Source organism: Trachurus trachurus (genome assembly GCF_905171665.1).
Source record: "Trachurus trachurus genome assembly, chromosome: 12".
NCBI classification, from domain to species: domain Eukaryota; kingdom Metazoa; phylum Chordata; class Actinopteri; order Carangiformes; family Carangidae; genus Trachurus; species Trachurus trachurus.
This window is the reverse complement of record NC_139908.1, coordinates 20514022-20534162: the sequence shown is the minus strand read 5'-3', so window position 1 is coordinate 20534162 and position 20141 is coordinate 20514022. Positions and strand designations below refer to the sequence as shown.

The following is a 20141-nucleotide window of genomic DNA, read 5'->3' as shown; positions in this document are numbered from 1 at the left end:
TAAAAATAAAGCATCTGTATTATTCATGTCATAGAAACAGCTCAGACTTTAGGCACCCAAAGGACTCTCTGACCATAAGAAACAAGATTCTCCATTATGATTAAACCTTTTTTTTTTAGCAGTTTGGCCTCCGCCCATCACCTGTCCATTACATCCCAATGGTCATGCATGGTTGAGGAAGGGACTGGGAGACTGGTCAGGGTTGAGGGAAATCTCAGGCTACGATGTCCCTCTGTGAAAACCTCAAATCTCAAATTCTCAAATTGGTGCAAAAGGTCACTTCCCCACAGAGCAATGACCCCAAGAGCCCTGAGCTGGACCCAATCAAACATCTCTGGAGAGACCTGAAAATAGCTGTCCACAGAAGGTCCCCATTCAACCTGACAGAGCCTGAGAGGATCTGCACGGTGGAAGATCCCAAATCCAGATGTGCAAGGCCTGTTACGTCATACCAAAGACTTGAGGCTGTAACTGCGGCCAATGGTGCTTCAACTAAGTGCTGAGAAAGGGCTCAAAAAACTTACATCCATGGGATTTTAAATTTTCTCTGTTTTTAATAAATGTGCAAAAAAAGAAAAGAAAAGTCCATTAAATTGTGTTTTTTTAGTATTAACCCACACACTGAAGTGGGACACAGTAGAATGACACATCATAGAAAACAACAATATTGTTAGTCATGCACCCTCTTTTGCAGCTGTACTGTAGCTCACCCCTCTGATCCCCCTTGTGGTGAGTCATAACACTGCAGCATCCACATGTTAAAGCGCTTGGTGTACTTTTTTGGGTGGGTGGGAGTGAGAGCCTGTTATGGAACATAATAGAGGAGACTCGTGATTGAATAAACAGAGAGAAACAGGCATTTAAAACAGATTATAGTTGAGGGTCAGAGCAACAGAGAGGTCTATAGCTTAGTTGAAGATTAACCAAAGATTTCTCCATTGAAATTAATAAATACATAGATATCAATAACTAATTGCCTGCAGTGATTGTTCATGTCTCCGTCCGTGCCTGTCAGACCCACTGTTTGGTTAAATCTGGCTCTGAGTCCTTCAGGGTACGTGTCATTTGCTGTGGGTATGTTTGTGGATGTGGTTTTGTGTTACTGCTGTTCCACACTCTCACCATAAAGCCACATCGGGCACAGCAGCTTAGGTGGAGCCACAATCCTCCATTTTCTTTTCTTTTTTTTCTTTTGGCAGCCAGTCATGTGTCTGCACAATGACTGATGATGGCACAATGTTACCAGGTCCTGAGGGTGGTCAGTGTGTGAGTTTATCTAAAACATACTGTAACTGCCCAGCTGGCTGTTTTAAATGATGAGGCCTACAGCATTTTAAGGAGCTGTTAGCACAAAGGTTTTGTTCACCGAAAACATTTATATATATAATGTGTTTTGTTTTGTTTTTCAAAACTTACATTTACTTAATTGAATGTGAATATGTATTATTGTCATTTTGTTACTGGCCACTATGGCACAAGATCCTCTCAAATTGACTATAATGAGCCCTGGGGAGGTCCTTCTTTCTCTGTGACAGGAAACATTACATTTGATTTCCATGCCTTCCAGCACTTTAATAGCTGAAGACCACTGATTGCAAATTGACTGGTCATACTATTCCAGTCTCATGTCGGAGAATGAATTTAGTATCTGAATAATGTGGTATTGCATTTCACAATGTTTCAAAAATCCTAACTTTTAGTGCCCTGTGAATAAAACTTTAAAATGTCCTTCCCATTCCCATTGTCCTTCAAAGACAATGTACGACTGGTAAGGATAGACTCTTTACAATGACAAACGATTTCAGTGTGTAACATTTGTGGACTGTCATTTTGACAATATTGTTTTTGACCACAGATGCATATATAATGGCCGACGGCTCCCATTGGTGATTAATAGAAAAATATGTGCTAACTTGTTGTAACTGGCCTGCTCCTAAATTAGTGCTTGTCCACGTCATGCAAACTCTGAAGTTAAATCACATCATGTGTTGTGTGTTGTTTTCTTTTTTATTTTCTTGTTTTGTTTTGTTTTGAGGGACACATGTTGTGTTCGTCCACTCCTCTTTGACTTTGAGACCAGACCTGAAACACAGATATGTTTAATAATTATGTTTATTTGCAAGCAATACAAAGAGATGTCATACTTGTGAGTGTGTGGTCAAAATTGTATAATTTATGTAACAAATAACAAATGTCACACCATATTTAAAAAGAAATGAAACATGTAAGTCATCTAAAGGCAATATGACAACATCAATATGTTCTCTCGTTTGATATCATTCTCTTAATTAAAGACATTCACCAAACAAATTAAAAGGAAACTAAAACTGCTTTGTGTAATCCGCATGATAAAAATGACTGATGACACTACAGAGCTTGTTGATGCTATACTCAAACTGCGTCATAATACATTAATCAAATTGAACACAGCTGAAATCAGACCAAAGTTTAATGTGTAAGAGAGGAGTCCTCTATTTGTGAGAGCCAATTAGAAATGTAGTCATTCAGAGGGATATATTTAGTCATTCAGAATGAGGGCATTTTTCCACCTCTAGGACAGCTTGGCCATTTTTCACTCACTAAAGACTCTATCTTAAGGAACGGAAATTAATCTGATTAATTAACTTCTGTATAAAATTATAAAAAATAAATGTGTGTGGGAGACTTATGGGCGATAATGATGCAAGTTGGAAGAATTCATTTATAAATTTAAAACTAATTCCACCCATGGCTGCTGTAATTTTCTTAAATCAAACCCTGTGTGTCAAAGACTAAAAAAGAAACGTGTCTATAACAACAAAAAGACAGAAATCAACAACATGAAGAAGAAGAAGAAATAAAATACAATACTGTAGTATATATTCAGAGGAGGCCAGATCTCTTATATCATTATTGGACAGGACGGAAAACAATGCTTCAACAGAGGACGTCCTCCATAACCAATCAACAACCAGAATACAATATCTAGATCTAGATCTAGATATTTCCATATCTTATCTTTAATTTTCTACCACTGTATTGTATAGGAGTGTGATGAATGGTAATACAGTTGATCATTTCACAAGATGGAGATGGTGGAGCCTCGGGCCTCACTGCCTCACTGTCCAGGCTGGACCAATGGCAGATGTGTGGTAGCAATATGTTCAAATATTTGCAATATAAGAAGAATATTCATTTTGTTGTTGTCGTCAACTTTGTTGGATTTAATCCTCCTTTCCCTCTGAAGAACATCAATGATGAATTTTTGTCATTTTGGTAACCACTATATCAGATTCTTATTTTCGGCCTCCCATATGTGTGCCATGCATTTTGAAATCCCTAATTATTCATCTTTTGAATGATTCTTTTCTCATCCCAATGGTGCCTTTGTTTTCCTGTTTTATTTTTTAATTCAACATAAGGACGTAGGTTAGTTTCCGTCCTGTCCTCCCTTAATAAGTCACCAACTGCCTCTGGTATAATATTGTATACATATCGAGAATGCCCAAAAATGGAATAGCAACTTTTCTATAAAAACAATCAACAGCATTGGTTTAAAGTGATTGTGTGCCACTGTGGAATTTGCTAGAGGCAACTATAACAAGCAAAAATGTAGTTACTATGAAGCATTAACCATTGTTTCCACTCACTTTCTAACCCTAATGTTGACTCAGCAGATCATTTGTAACATCTTGGCAGCTCAAATTAAAGAAAAGAAAAAACAAAGTACAACTCTGCAAGCAATGGATGAAACACAACATTTTTAAATAGTTTATAGAGTCTGCATGGTTAGTGGCTTCAAGTCTTCAAAGGTTAAGGCTCTGGGGTCAGGGTTAAAGTCTGTTCATGTGTTGGAGAAGAGAGAAGACTAGTAAATGGTTTGGCTGTTCATGGGTGTGAAATTGAAGATGAAAACTGTTGTAAAACCAGTTAAAGGTGACTTTTGATGCATAGTAGACAAAACCTGCTCAAAAAGTCACTAAATGTCACTGGATGTCCTAATACGCTATCCGTTTAAGCCCTTTATCGGTTTGCTTCATTCTTACTCTCTGAGTTCACATGTACTGTCATTCAAATTATTCAGATTCCCCCCCAAAATGTTCTCATTTACATGTTATAAGACTGTAGAAGAAATATAGTGACTGAAACACAGCCCATCAAGACTTCATGTTAACCAGCAGTCACTTCCGAGCAGGTGCTGCTAAAATCACCAGACATTTAAGTTCAAGGCTGTGCTGAGATTTCAGCTTTATTTACTGGCAGCACGATCACTCAGAGAGAAAAAAGAGAGAAAAAAGCTTTATCTTGTTTTGTTTCAAAGCGTACAGACTCTGTCTAAGCAACAAAAAGGGCAATCCTGGTGACTCTATGGGAAGTTGTTAAGGTTTTTCCAAAGAAGATTTGTTGTCAGACGTTGCTAAAATTGTATTCAGATGAAAACTGTCAGAGAAACTAATTTTGAAAGAGCAACAGCAAGTGAAAAAAATCCGATACTCAGACAGCCAATAGTTAAACTCAGTTGGTCGGTCACTCGGTCACTCATTCAAAGGAAACTGGGTTATTACAAAGACTGGAGTCACTAGAGTTTTCAGCGAATGCTCAGGCTCAGTGTCAGAGTTCATTTAAAATGTAGAAGCACTAAATCACTACATAACTCATTGATTTCCTTGCAGAAAGACGGATGTGTTTTTTGGGGGGAAATGTCCATGATTAGCAGTCATCCTCAGTCTCAGCTTCATTGATGCTTAGGGTGTTCTGATGCATACGCTCCAGTATCCGATGTATACTACTGAAGCTGGGCCTGTCTGATGGGTGCGTGCTCCAACAAAGCCTCATCAGATTGTACAGCTCCAGGGGACAGTGCTCAGGGCAGGAGAGGATGTGGCCGTCCCTCACATAGTATATAACCTCTTCATGACCCATACCGTAATACGGCTGCATCCCGTGGGAGAAAGTCTCCCACAACACCACACCGTAAGCCCACACGTCCGATTCAGTGGTATAGCGGTTGTAGAAAATAGACTCTGGGGGCATCCAGCGAATGGGGATGGCATCATTCTCGTTGGCTTTGTAATAATCAGCGGAGTAGATGTTCCTGGAGAGGCCGAAGTCTGCGATCTTCACCACCATCTCCTCTCCTACCAAGCAGTTCCGAGTCGCCAGGTCGCGATGGACAAACTTGCGCTCCGATAGGTAGGCCATTCCTCCGGCGATCTGCTTGGAAATTGACAACTGCTCGGTGCAGGAGAGAGGGCCCGCCTCCGCCTCGGATGAGAAGCTGCGACCCGATAGGCTGGCTCGGCTCAGGGTGTGCACCGATTGGTGTGGAGAGCGACGCCGCAGGAACTCGTTGAGATCGCCGTTGGCCATGTACTCGAACATCAGACACATGGGTTTCCCCACTGCACACACACCTGGTGGAGAGGAGACACAGGTGATTTTACTCGATGCTCTATGATGCACTGAATTGAAAGTTTTGGCTTGTGTGCTGTGCATTTTCCTACCACAGAGGTTTGAGAGAACAAGCACACATAGAACCACATAAACACACTAGTGACATCATTAAATCACACATATACAATGAGTTCATTCACTATAAAGGGTAAATATATATTTAGGCCAGACATAAACAGGTTAAAAACCCTCACGATGTCTGCATGCTCATAAATATACTCTCATGCATAGAGGATGTACAGTCTGACATTAGTAGCCTATAAGTAAATTAACCATGTGTTCTGGGCTTGTGGAGCAATACGGCAAATTACAGAGAATTTCTGAAGTTGGAAAAGTTACGTGGCTGCACTTATGAATCTCCGTTGCGATTACTCACAAACAACATTCTTTAGCTTTCCCGAAACCTATAACGTTGTGTTTATTTGGCTGCTTGCACAACTAAACAACAGTGTTTTGATATATAAAAAAAAGAAAAAAAGAAATTATTAATGAAACTTTCTTACCTCTGCAAAGTTTACGCTGACAAAATTCATTCTTTACTTACTACTTATTTACTTAAACCCTATAAAAGAGTGGCTGTCTGTTTATTTATGCATTCCTGTAAATGCCTTTTGCAGTGTGGACCAGTTAGAGGAATTAGAGCACACACTGTCAAGACTGTGCAGAGCCCCAGCAGCCCTGCATAAGTTGTAGAGATGCCATACGTGTAACCTGGCATTTGTAAGGATAACACAGACTTCAGTGCTTTACTGCTTTGTGGAAAAATTTATAAGAAGTGACCAGTTTGCCAAGAAGAACAGAAATGCCCCCACTGGAGTCAGACAGTAGTTTCAGTTTCTTTTCTTGCAGCCAGCAGTTTGAAGCACTGCAGATCTTGTCTGTGTTCTTTCCAATTTAGTGCACGACTAGCGCACTTCATGCGGTCAAAGCAATAAAATGTATTGAGTCATAATGACCACGATCATAATTTTGATTGATTGTATTTCATTGCTTCTGTTTCTGTGTGAAACGTGAATCAGAACCTTAGTGACCTGCCAATAAGCAGCCCAGTCACAACAAACTCTCAAAGTCAACTCGCACACACTGAGCTGCGTTTTAATTCCTTGTGGAAATCCCAAAGTTCCCCCAAAAATACCAAATATGTCAGGCTGGATTTGTGGAAATATTCATAAAGTGATATTATGAATGTTCACAACCAATGCAACTGCACAGCATTTAGAAACTCAGGATGAATGGTCTGAATGTTTGACTGTGTAAACATCATTAAACTTCAATGAACAGCTGGAACAAATAAATGAAATGTATCATTCCTTATTGTGGTGTTCTAACAAGCATCAGTCAGCAAGGCGCTGCACATTCACATTTGGTTTTACTGGAATCTGGGGAGTTTTTTTTATTTTATTATTGTAACTGTCTCTATGTCCAAATCTGTAACCAGAACATGCAAACAAGGAAGCAGAGGCTTAGGGGTCATGTACAGTTAGTTCATGTCCTGTGTGTCATGGAGGACAAGCTCTGATTACTGCTCCCTGGGTTAGGGGGCTGTAATCTAACAGTAATAATGATAATGTTTCACTCCATCGCTAAATATACAGAACAGTGAGGCCCCATCCTGCAACAAAGTCGTGACATCCAGACATATGGTGTCTCTACTTTTGACACATATGTTATGGATGGTGCATATATTTTTACACATGATTTGTGGTGTATTATTAGCCCAGAGGTTAACTGAAGGTTAACTAAATAATCGAATCAACTCGTTTCATGTGCACCTGAGACGTTGGCGTCAGTGTGTCACTCTGCAGAAATGAATGTCACTCAAAACGTTACACTTTTACACGTTTGAAAAAAATAAAAAATCTGCAGTGGTGAATGTTGATTTACAAAATACATACATTCCACAACCACTGGAGCAGTAAAATGGACCAATTTTTTTGACCAATAGCTGTGTTTGCTGACTGACAGTGATAAATAGAGTACATTGAATCTCTAAATTTCTTCCTGGAAGTACATTTGCATGCAAGCTGCTTGTATTAGATTAGATAGGCTGTGTTAGTGTAGATAAACTTTAATAGAGGACATTTGTTTTACTCAGGGCAACAAAGGCACGTTAGTTGTCAAGCAACACTTGTTTACCAGCAAACAGTCCTGTGAGAGCTCTGGTGGTTTTATAGTACTACATTGAAAAATATATTTTTTTTATTCAGGAGAATTGCAGCCTGTGTTGGCACTGGGACCTGAGTTCACAAATGACCAATACTGTATGTTCCTATGATTTGCTTCTGCAGGTCAAACCTTTGCATCTTTTACCAATATACGCTGAATTGCCCTGTGGTTTAATATGTGTGAATAAAAACAAAAAACAATCTCACTTTTTTTCAATTCACATTAAAAAAGAAAAAACAATGTGCCCCTTGAACATTCAGAGGGGTTAGATTTTATGTATTGAGTGACTTTGATCATTTTGTTTCAATGAAGTGCTGAAGGTGATGCAGATAACAGCTGAAAGATGCATTTATCCAGTGAGACACACATGCTTTAGACAGCTCTTTGTGTTGTGTATTCATGGTTGATTTGATGGCAAGTGCAACATAATGTCCACTGGACTTTATCTCCTTTAATCTGCATTGTTTTGTCTTAGTCTTAGTAGCTAATAATGATTCTTTTCCTTCCCTCTTTGTGTGTTTTGACATCTGTTTTTGCGCTTTATTTCTCCTTCAAGCAAACAAACAGCTCCAGAAGTCGCACAATGCGAAGTCCAGCTGTGAGCTCAGCTCCTTCAGTAGTCTTGTTTTGACCTACACACGCTGTTTCTCACACAAACCGACACACAGTAGCACACCAACCTAGGAGTCTCACGATGTTGGGATGGTCGAACTCGGCCATGAGCGCTGCCTCTCTCTGGAAGTCGTTCTGCATGTCGGCCGAGGCTTCCTCCTTCAGCATCTTTACTGCCACCATGGTGAACGACTCCATCGGCAGCAGAGCCGGCGCCCTGCCACACACAGAGAACAGAGAACTTGAGCACTGTAAAGAGTTAAATGTGGCATACTGTGCATTTTAGAAGCGTGGGGCTTTTAGTGATGCATTAACCAGACTTCTGTCACCATATGTTTTGAATGTGTCTCCCAACAAGCAGCCTATTATAACAGCGCGCCACTGTATTATTGCAGTGTTCTATAAATGTCAGCCACTTGAAGGGAAACACATCCACATGCATACATTCACACAACAACTTCCTGTGTTGCTCCCTACGGGGCAAACAAAAGTCAACATGTTTCACAGTACAGATTTTATATAGTTAATACACACACATATGGAAACACTCACTCACTGGCACACACATGCGCTCACACAAAAATTAGAGATACTACAGATTGAAGCCCATCTGTCGAGGAAGAAGTTATGTACTCCTTGGGTCTATTTTGGTCTTTGAATGTTGTGTGTCTGTGAATGTGCACAGCCAAACACATGTGCTGCCTGGGCCTCTACATGGTTGTTTCTCTGTCCTTTTGAGTGCTTGTGCATACAAGAAAAATGTCATTTGTTTATAACTGTCTTTTATTTGGTCATGTATGCAGGTATAAGTCTGTATGTTTGCGTTTGTGAGGCCAAATTTGAATTTTATGATATTCTTTGTCAGTTCTCACTTCACGGAAGCACCTCAAACCCCAAGATTAGGATTAAAGTTAGAAGTAGGCTTTTACGCTAGCAGGTGGCATGTAGTATACATTATATTACATCAACGCCCTTAAATGAATGTGTGTGTGTATGAAAGACCGCTAGTGTGTGTGTTGTATTCCCAGGGGTGTCTGTATCCCTCAACATTCCAGTTTTCACTTGAGGATTACCAGCATGCCAGAAGGACATCCCACAAACCTGATTTGCTACACGCTACTGTGCTACTGTTAAAATGCCACCCACTACTCTATGTGTGTGTGTGTGTGTAGGACTTTGCTGTGTGCACACACAGTTTATGGCATCATGGACAATTAATGACTGTTTGTTGGCAGCTGTCAAGTCAACAAGAAACTCTCATTCTGTCCTGTATGAGTCATCTAATTAAAAGTATATGGTCTTCTTTGAAAACCGGTCACAAAAGTTATCTCTGTACAGCAAAAATATATATATTATAATGATAATAATAATTTAATTTAAAGTGTATTTGTTTATATACAGTAAATCAAGATTACTGCTCCTTATAGGACTCTTCTCTTGGAGGCAACTTACCCCTCCTGTGTGAAAACCTTTAGTTTTCTAGTTTCTCATGACAGTCAAGGGTCCATCAGGGACTTACAGAGATGAGAGGGCAGTGAGGCTTGAATAGGAGATCAGTTCTGATAAAGCTGACTCTCACAAGATTAAAAAAAAAACTTGTATCACATCCACTTCCAATGGCTGCTGTTGTTATAAATCATGGATCTATTGGCTCTCTGTTGTTAAGTGTTTAGAACCTTTCAAGCCCAAAATATATACTGTGAAAAAAAATTGCAGGAAAGATTTTTTACTTTTTATTGGTCCACCAACTATATGACCATATGAACTATATGGTCTGGTATTTAGTGTGATTATAGAGATTAGTTTGAGACGTGTGTGTTGCTGTGGACGGGGTCAGCCTGCAGTGTAAGTGACACCGGTAGCAGCTCTCCTTGTGACTTTGTGAATGACGCAGCAGTTCTCAGAATGACCGGTGGCCTTGTTTAGCCACTTCAACCTCCCATCCCCTCTCACCCTACTCACTGCCTGCTCTCTGATTTCTGCCTCACCCTTCTCTCATGTTACCCCATGACATGATATGGCAGTATTAAATTGTGGAGTGGCTCTTTTTGCTTCTCTCATCCTCTAACACATTCACTTCTTCTATTCCTCTATCTTGTCCCCTCCTCACCTGGCTTGGAAGACCCGTCCAAAGGCCCCCTCTCCGATATCTCTAACATATTGGATATTATTTCGTGGGTACTCGAGGGCCAGCAGCTTTGAGTTCAGCAGCAAGGGAACCCTCTGGTACATGGGGTTAGGGTGCAGTCGGTCCAGCAGGAGCTCTGATGGGAGAGCGCTCAGCGTGGGAGTCTCCATCACTCTGTTGAGAAAAAGAAGGTGAGTGAGGAATAGACAGGTAGGTGCATTAAAAGTTTCTTGCATCCTGTCCTTTGTTTTTCTAACCTCTTGCGGTTTCTCCACTGCTTCCTCCGTCTGTAGCAGGCAAGGATGATGATGGTGAGGAAGATCGCAGCCGCAATTGCTGCCAGTATGATAACGATGACAGACATGGAGTAAGCTGGTGATGAGATAGTGGTGGTCGGAGGGAGACGAGGAGGCTGACGGCCCGGTGACTCTGGCTTCATCACTGCCAAACAAACACAGAGTCAACATCAAGGTGATATGCTGTGCTTCTATATACTATAAAACAAAAATCTCTATTAACTTATCAATGTAGAAAAAGCAATACTCTGAAACAATTACTCATTTCATGATCATATATTTGATGTTACAGGATGTTAAACCATGATCTGGGTGAATACTCAATTCTGATTGGCTGCAGGGTGTCCATTAAAAAGTGAAACCCACAAAGACGTTCCGGTCAAATTGCCTGATGACGGTTCTAAATATTATTACACTGGCTTAAACGCTAGTTGGTAACCATGGCAACATAGATTCAGAGCGTAACAAGTTTTCTTCAGCGCACCATAACCACTGGAGTCTGTAACTCACAAGTGGTGAGAAGTGCACTGGCCTTCTTGAATAATACTTTGTGTGCCACGTAACGTTAAGCCGTCATCTCCCTTCACTGATCAACGATTAGGCTGCGGCAGATTGGCTGTGGCTCAACGCTGCGGCTACACAGCAGGTTTCCTTTTTCTCGCCTGCGGATGAGAAATATTAAATAGTCTGCTCAGCTGTGGCTTGGAAAACCTTTGAGGTGTCCAATTAATCAGGAATTAATGGACTTTGTAGAGGCAACCGCCAAGTCGCCCATTAATTCCTGATAATTGGACACCTCAAAGGGCATTAGCCCTTACTTAAAGGATAAGTCTGGGTAATTCAAAAGCGGTACAAAAACATGGTGTTCATGAAGAACAGGAAGAAAGAAGGGCTTTGACAGTCACCTGGTGTTTATTTTATTTATTTACTTGCTCATTACATCATTTATTTTTCATTTACTTTTCTTTATGGAAGTGTGGGTATAAACATGTATATAGCCATTCAACAGATGATCAATTGGTCACTTTGGTTGGCAAAAAACATTTGATTTGTTTTGTCTATTCTTTCATTGTATTTTCACATAAATAATGTCTCCATTCATTCATATTGCAACATTTATCGTCTTTTTTAATATTAAAAGTTAGCCAGATTTCAATGTGATATTAAGAAAACTGTTAACCCCCTTATATGTCATCTGCCATAATAGAGAGGGAGACAATCAGATTCACTGTGAACCCCTTTCATTTAAAATGACATGTATAATAACTATAATAACAGTGTGTATTTAATTGATTGTTAATATTTAATGAGTTTCCACAGAAAGATTTAGCGCTGAATTAACATTAATCCTCAGTTATTTGCGTCACTAAAACACATTTGTTTAAATATTTAAAGTTTGTATGAAGTATGTGTACTTTGACTGTCTACATCTAGAGAAATGGCCAAAGGTCTAACTTGAGTTTGGTTAGCACAATTAATAGTTACTGGATTTTTCCCACTTCAGTTCCACCGCAGGAAGAATTCAAATGAGTCAACCTCAACTTGACTCAACTTGTACAAGAAATGTCAGTTTTATGATGTACGACTGGAAAAAAAACTACAAATATAAAATGCATATTCTAACAAATTGGAATTAGACATCAAAATACAAAATAGACAATCTGTTCCCCTAGTAAACTTTGATAATTTCCACCACTAGTAATAAGGTGTTTCCTGGGGCAAAAGGTGGGTACTCAACATGTTCGCTACTAGCTAGCAGGGCTGTTGTATAGGGGAGAAAGGTGATGATAATTCTAGGGGCCCAGCGAACAGTAGGGCCCACAAAAAAACCCAGTAGTCTAATCTTTGTATGACTGATTTATTCTGCATAAGACCCTGGATAATACTCATAGTAATGCTGCATTAGCATCAAAACAAAGTAGGCTAAATAAAAAATGATAATACGTATGTAGTCTAAGAAAAAAAGGAAAAGTCAGGGGCCCGCTTTGGTATTCTTTCAGGGGCCCAGAATTCCTAGCAACGGCCCTGCTAGCTAGTGCAGTAATGTGGTATATGACAGGTGTTGCAACGATACCTGGTGCTATGTTGGCCTCCCCACACTCCAGCACGGTGCAGTACTCCCAGCGTATGTTGGGGTTTGAGGTGTAACACCAGGGCTTCTCGCTGATTCCTCCTGGGTTCCTACAATGGTTGTCTGAGTTCTTCAGCTCTGGGATGACGTCCACAGACAGCCGGTGCTGGTGGGGAACCTGCAGGAAAAGACAGAAAAATACAGAGGAGAAAAAACATACGGATCAACGAGGGGAAGAACTCTTGTTGACTTTTTTTTTAAAACCATGCTCTAGAGTATTTACAGAAATTGATAAGGAGCACAGAAAAGGGAACAGATGTAAGTACTGCTGTATTTTGGAAAATGAGGCCTATGTTTGTACTCTGGAAAGTTTGCTTCTTCCTATCGTGGTAAGGTGAGGACATCTGGGAGCCATACTATGTCCAGAGGTGTTTTTGAGAAAAACATGTTCTGTTCTGTTGCTGACCCCATGCTCTGGAGTGACGTAAAGAGGAAACAGACTTGACTTGAGGGATCAATTAAGTCTGATCAATATATTTATTGCCTGCATGTTTAGCCTGGAATTTTTACAAGCTTTTTCAAGGATTTAGTTTTTATTTTTCAAACAGAAATCGAAACTAAAACGGCTTGCCAAATAATTTTGCACAATCGTCAAAGCCCTGTTCAGGGGCTACAGTAAAGGTTAGAGTTTAATAACCTCAGGTTGTAAAATGCTCAATAATAAGGACATTAGGGGGTTACAAGTTCGTCTCTAGAATCTAGAGTGCCAACTCAAATACTGAACATCTGGTGTATTTGTGTGTCATGGGCTCTAGTCATCAAAAGAGCAACGATCCAACCCATCCCAAGAGATGTAAAGTTATGGGCTGAAATGGCTGCGTTCAGCACATGTGCTGTTGAGCAAACTCCTCAGGGTTGATTTCGTGAGAAGTCAACCCTCAGGTTGCTAGGAATGCTAGAAACAACAACTCTTGGTACCTAAACAACAAGTGAGGTCGTTTGTCACTGCTGTCCAAAACAATCCATTGACTGTTGGCAAGAGATGGAATAAAAGTCTCCGTTGTCAAGGCCCCACACTTTGTACACCCAACCATCTGCCACAGTCCCCTCCCCGCAGATGTTTAGCAGCACTAAAACAATGTCATGTCGCTGCGTATCCACCTTTGCTCCCCTGACAGAGACGTCAATATTCTAATGACCACAAGAGGTCGCTTTGCAGAGGCAGTTGTCAGTACTTGAATTGGGTGAACTGTATCATTAAAAGGACCAAATGAACTTTATCAAGACACAGCTACAGTAAGTGACTCAGAGAGACATGATCTGTTTAATTCATTAATAATGTGCCTGACAGTCTGTGCAACATCACTGAGTCATAAGTTAGTAAGTTTGGCTGCTGTTCCCCTGTATGACTCAGCACAGACCTGTACTCAACACATGTGTATGTGCTGTCACCTCACTTTTTTGCTCTGTCATGCTTATTTACATTACGCACACTTGGATTTTGATGAAGCAGGTTGAAAATGCATTATCATTTATGCATCTTTCATTTATGAAATTGAGTGAAATATTAATTAACTTTCTATTATGTAATTCTAATTTGTAAGTATTTACTCCCAAAAAAGAAGAAGCTTTTCCCATGTATACCTCACATAGGCCTTTAGAGTTCATAATGGTGCAATCAGCTTCACATTGCCCTCTGGGAGAACTGTTCCAGCAGACATTACCCCAATCATGCTATTACTATACTTAAAAGAGGAAATGAAAGCTTTAGTGCTGGCCAGGAAGTTAAGAATCATCATCAAAATAATCCCATCACGTTTAACAGCCGACTTTCTGACTTATGTTTGGCCAACACACCATATCACAAAATTCCAACATTTTCCTGGAAGCGGTACATGCTGCATTCCCACTTCCTGATGTCACACTAATCCTGACTGTGATACAGAAAATGCATTTTCACAGTGGAGCTGCAACTGACAGTTTGTTAAACCATGCTCCTCTTAGTCACTGCTGCTGTCACGCTTTCCATTCTCACACAGTTTACAGTGATGGCAGATTTAGCTTCAAATTCTTGGTTATTTTTTTTGACAGTGTGGCTGCTTCATGTCAGACAGGCCACTCATTTCTATAGCGTGAAGACTTGATGCATGACATGGTGCTAAAAGACTTACAGTAGAAGCTATTTTTATGTTTTTTTTTAAATGTTTTCTTAATGTGTTCAAAACCCATGTAGAGCTCTTTTGTTTATAGCATTTTAACATTTGTTAGATAATTCACTTTGAAAGACTATATTTGGTACCACAGCTGCCTGTTTGCAAATATAGCTGGATAAATGATTTTTTTAACAAATCTATCATTATATTTCGATGATAACAATATAAACACAGCAGAGGCAGGTTGCTGCACATTACAGACTGAATCACTAAATGTCTTCTAAGATATAGATATATGTTGGTCTTTTAAGTTTAGGACCAATTAGTGTGTTTGATGAAAGTCATACTTTTGTAGGGATTGCTGGACCATAAACCCAACTGTAGCTAACTGCTACAGTCCGTGGAAGTACTGCTACTCCCTAACAGTAGCTTAGCCACACATGCTAACAGTGCCCTACTACATTACAAGTACACAAACACAATGTTAAATTAATTCCCTATACTTTTCCATCTGTTTTATTTTTTGTGTTATTCAAGTTTGTATACTGTTTCAACATGCAGAGAAATCAAAGCTTGACGAGCCTTCCATATGTTCAGGGGCTGAAATAACAAAAAATTCCGATGAATTTCTCCAGAAATCACTACTAGTTGACTCGTAATTCTTGAGAATATTTTCTTAATCTCTCACAGTGCAAATGAACAAACACACTGCTAACACTCTAGGGCAAATTTCAACTGTACTGATAGTGTAATCTTGGCAAAATACTAAAACACTCTCCCACAGGCATCACTGCCAACCTGCACTGCAACCTGCAGAAGAAGTGTTTTCAGATTAGAAATCAAGTTTATTAAAGACTCAGACAGTCAATATGCAAATAATAATTCTCTCAGTGTGGGAAACAAAAGTAGTTCATTTTTTTCTATATATGCTTTCAGTTTTGTACATTGCAGACTATGCTAAATGTAATATTCATGTGGCCCAATGTGCAGTGTGTTTCCCACTGTGGTTTGGGTTGTGTGTGAATGGAAAGTGTATGCCAACATCGTGTGGAGAGACATGTGTGGAGGAAGACCAGAGACAATGTGCTAATACTTCACAATCACATGAGAAAAAATTGGTTCTCTCAATTTCATACAGTAGACGTATATACAGTGTGTGTGTGTGTGCGTGTGTGTGTGCGTGTGTGTGTGTGTGTGTGTGTGTGTGTGTGTGTGTGTGTGTGTGTGTGTGTGAGTGAGAGAGAGAGAGTGAGTGAGCAACTTAAGAGTGTGTGTGTTGGTGATGTTGTATGTGGAGCATATGCGTGTGAAAGCTAATTGCTTCCAGAGGCAGGATGTGACACGATGAGCCCCTCCCTCTCTGCTGAGTTGGCACGCACAGACATACACACACACACACACACACACACACACAGCCACGCACACTCAACAGGAGAGTAGTAACAGTTCACCCTCACAGACCCTCTCACTGACCAAATCCATAAAAACATAAGGGGGCTTTTGGGCCACAGGGAGCGTGTGTGTGTTTGTGTGTGCTCGCGAATGCACTTGTAAGCACTTTTGTGTGTTTTTCTGTTTCTGGTTAGAGGTCAGGAATGTTTGATATAAAACCGAACAACCACACGCAACATATCAGTCAGGAACTGCTTGTGGTATTAGCCTCTTTATCAATTACTAAAGATTTTTCCATCTTCATTTTGTGGTGGCTGCAATTGATTCGTCATTTATTAACCATAGCTACTGAAGACTCAACTTAATCAAACCAATCTTCAAAGCATGCAAAAAAAAAGAAACGTTTGCACCATTGCACAATGAAATTCCCATGAGAAAGTACTGCAGTTGTTACATATTAAACCAATTTTGCTAAATTTTCTGTCCTTTTGAAATTTGAAATTTCTCCCTCATGCTCTATTTACATGTGGTTATCTTGTATCCGTACTGCATATTTTAGTTATATTCAAGTTTATATGTCTTGCACCTGTGAAGTGATGTTGCACTGCAGCTTTAGTAACTTATATACACTCTACCTGTTGGCTCCATGGCTGACACGGTGTCCCAGACCTGGTCATATTCACACTGCCTTGGTAGAAACGCCCTCTGTCATTGTAACATGTCGCTGTTGATACCAAACAGAGAGGATATAGAATTATGAAATATATTACCATGTGTTAATATTGTCTTTTACGGTGCAATACCTATTTAATAAATGAGTTATTCATTGCTGAAATACATATTTGTGTTGCACTGAAATGCCTTTTATACTTACTTGTAATTTGATCTTTCTTGATGTCTGGAAAGTAAACACGTGCAGATTAGAAGCCTTTATTATAAAGAGGAATCGAGTATTCTGTAACTAATCTGAATAAAAAAATATATAATTGAGAAATCAAAACAGTGCTGAAGGTCATTCCAGAACTTTTAAGATTATATTACAGAGCAAACATACACACATCTTTGCATGGATACATTACCCCACACACACACACCTGCAGCTGTAAATTTTGGCTCAGTTCAGTATAGGGACCTTCTTAATGGCTTCATCAGTATCTGTGACTAACAGTGTAGCAGTGTATCAGGCTTTATTTTGCCTTCAGCATATCAGTAAGTGCACCAGGCCAAACTTGTGCTTTTTAATGTGCTCCATTTCCTCCCTCCTAACTGCTGTTAGAGATTGCTGTGAGCCAGCTGTTTCTTTATCAAAGAAGTTAAGAAATTCAAATAAAGCAAGTGGTATCTAAATTCATCTGATCTTCAATGGTCTGATCTTATAGATTGAAGAAAATGAGCATGGAAAAAGAAAATAGTTATCCCACATAGAGATCCTTTTGTCCCAGTAAGAGATACCCTACCTACGAAGGGGACATGTGTACAAGCATCAGGGTCTGTGTGAAGACTCGGTAAGGCCTGACAGTTGGGCACCAGTGAACCGGAGGTGTGGGACCCAGTGACAGAGCTGAAGAGCCCAGGCTGGACCGAACCGCTGCTCTCCAGAACCAGCCACTCCTTATGGCAGTACAGCTCCTTCACTGCCAGACAGTGTTCTCTGTGTTAGGAGGGGGGGATAGATTAATTTCTTAATTTATTCATATACTGTTTTAACAAAGTGAACCAAGTGAATAAAAGCTACCTGCAGACAGGTTTAGGCGCAGGTCCTAACCCTGATGGGTTGCAGTCAGGGAAGGAGGAGTGGCAGAGCAGTGAGCGTATTGCCGGACTACACAGCACACTGAGCCCTTCAAGCTCCGTCCACCAGGTCTGAACCAGGTACTCCTGCATGTCCTCGGGGTCCGAGAGGGAAGAGTTAAAGAAAACCAGCGAATCATCTCGCAGGTTGGTGCGGCAAACGTCCCCTCGGTAGGCGCTGCAGTAGCCCGCGACGCCCTTGTAGAGTCTGTTGGAAGGAGACACATACAGACTAATGTTAACACACTTGATAGTGAGGTGTGACTGTTTAACCCTTTGTTAAAGAGTGTTAAAGAGGGCTGTTTATTACCCCCACCAAGGAGGTTATGGTTACCAAAGCATCGAGCGTACTTCTTTAAATAAACACTTTGGGTTGGCTCCAAAAGTGAGTCAGCACCCATATACTGCATGTTAAAATGTCCAGCTTTACAGCAGAACTAAACATCCCACACGGAAAGAACCTATAGGTTTTAATATAGGTTTGAATATATGTGACATACATAAAATTGGCCGTTTTCATATATACGCATATATATATGGTGCATTATGCACAGATAAACTGCATATTAGGTTTCATATGCGCATACATACACAGTATGCAGTTTATCTGTGCATATATGCACCATAAGCACATATGCATATACATTGAAAACGGCCAATTTTATGTATGTCACATATATTCAAACCTATATTCAAACCTATAGGTTCTTTCCGTGTGGGATGTTTACAGCCAGGTACAAAAATAGCTTTTGTCTCTGAAGCTATACTTTCCTCCTTCATGATAACTATAGGGGGGTGAATTTTCAAAGTTTTCATAATTAAAAGTGTGGCAGCTTTGAGTGACAGGTGGGTAAGCATAACAAGCCAGCATGACCCTCCCCTTTGCCCATTTTTGGATTAACTCAAGGAGTTCAACACATCAGTCAGTGGTGAGATGACAAGAGCAGAACAACTCACTCTGAGCTTCAAAACAACTCCTCAGAAACCTATATAGTATATGACGTAATGGGGGCTTGTCCAAATTTAAAAAATAAAATGTACTGAACCTAAAGCTATTACATTTTGGGGCAGATCCAGATCATTTACTCTGAATCTCAGGTCTGGTGTATGTCATTTGACATGGGCCTTGGCTCAGGAAGAGGAGTGAATAAACAAGTGACTAGTTATTTTTGCATTATGTATTCAGGGCAATCAATCTTTTAATTCTTTGGCTGACTGAACTTTTTTGTAAAAGTTTGTGAGTTTCAAAAATACCAGGGAATGGTCCATGAACTGAAATATCTTCTTTAACATCATCCAGATGTTGATCATGGAACTGGTTGCAGAGGTTTCATATGAAATTACATCCTGTCTGCCTGCTGTTGGGGCTTCCTTGCTGCCTCTTGCTAAAACAGGTCAGTCATACACACTCTACATAAACCTGCCCGTCTGTTACTGACTCCCTGTGTTCCTGCCCATCTGTCCGCCTGCCTGGTTATTCAGCTCTTATGTCTGTCAGACTTCCAGGGTGGACACGGTCCCACATTTCTTTCTGTCTGTTTCACATCCAGGGTCTTTCTTCTTCTGCCTGCCCATCAGTCTGACAGCCTTCACTCCTCCTTTCTCTGCCTATGTGCACACACACACACACACAGCAACAAAACTTACAAAGTCCAGATGTCGCCTCTTGGGGAGCTTGGTGCTTTAGCAAAGCTCAATTCAAACACTCAAACCCCAAGCTGACCGGTAAATCTATCAACCCCATCATCCCATCATATCCTTCTTCTCTCGACTTTCTCTCTTTCTTCTTTGCTCTCTCTCTTTCTATATCCTTTAAATATATGCTCCAGATGTGGTCATGAGTTGGCAAATCTTGTAAGTAAACCTGGCCTTCTTTGCCTGTCTGAGACCTTTCTTCATTTTTACCTCGGATATTCTCATCAGGCATCCCAAGGCCAACATTCTCTTTTCCTTTATTCTTCCTCTCTCCTACCCATTTTCTTCTTTCCTCCCCCTTTCTATCCATCTCTCATTCTCTCCCTTTGCCTATCTCTCTTTCCATAGTTACATAGTCCAGATGTGGTAACAGGGGGTTGTGCTGTGGTTCAGCAAAGTTCAAA

General features: G+C 40.3%; 1 protein-coding gene across 1 annotated transcript in view; it reads right to left on the bottom strand.

Moving 5' to 3' along the window:
* Nucleotides 1-4430: 4430 nt before the first annotated feature.
* Nucleotides 4431-20141, bottom strand: part of musk (muscle, skeletal, receptor tyrosine kinase) — a 28777-nt gene continuing 13066 nt past the window's right edge. The window contains exons 9-17 of the mRNA XM_083983140.1: nt 17987-18250; nt 17709-17902; nt 17126-17149; nt 16887-16975; nt 12710-12884; nt 10597-10780; nt 10322-10513; nt 8280-8428; nt 4431-5393 (exon numbers count right to left, since the gene is read on the bottom strand). Coding sequence (XP_083839266.1) covers nt 4690-5393; nt 8280-8428; nt 10322-10513; nt 10597-10780; nt 12710-12884; nt 16887-16975; nt 17126-17149; nt 17709-17902; nt 17987-18250 — 1975 coding nt within the window. The 3' untranslated portion in view covers nt 4431-4689. The remainder of the gene's footprint in view (nt 5394-8279; nt 8429-10321; nt 10514-10596; nt 10781-12709; nt 12885-16886; nt 16976-17125; nt 17150-17708; nt 17903-17986; nt 18251-20141) is intronic.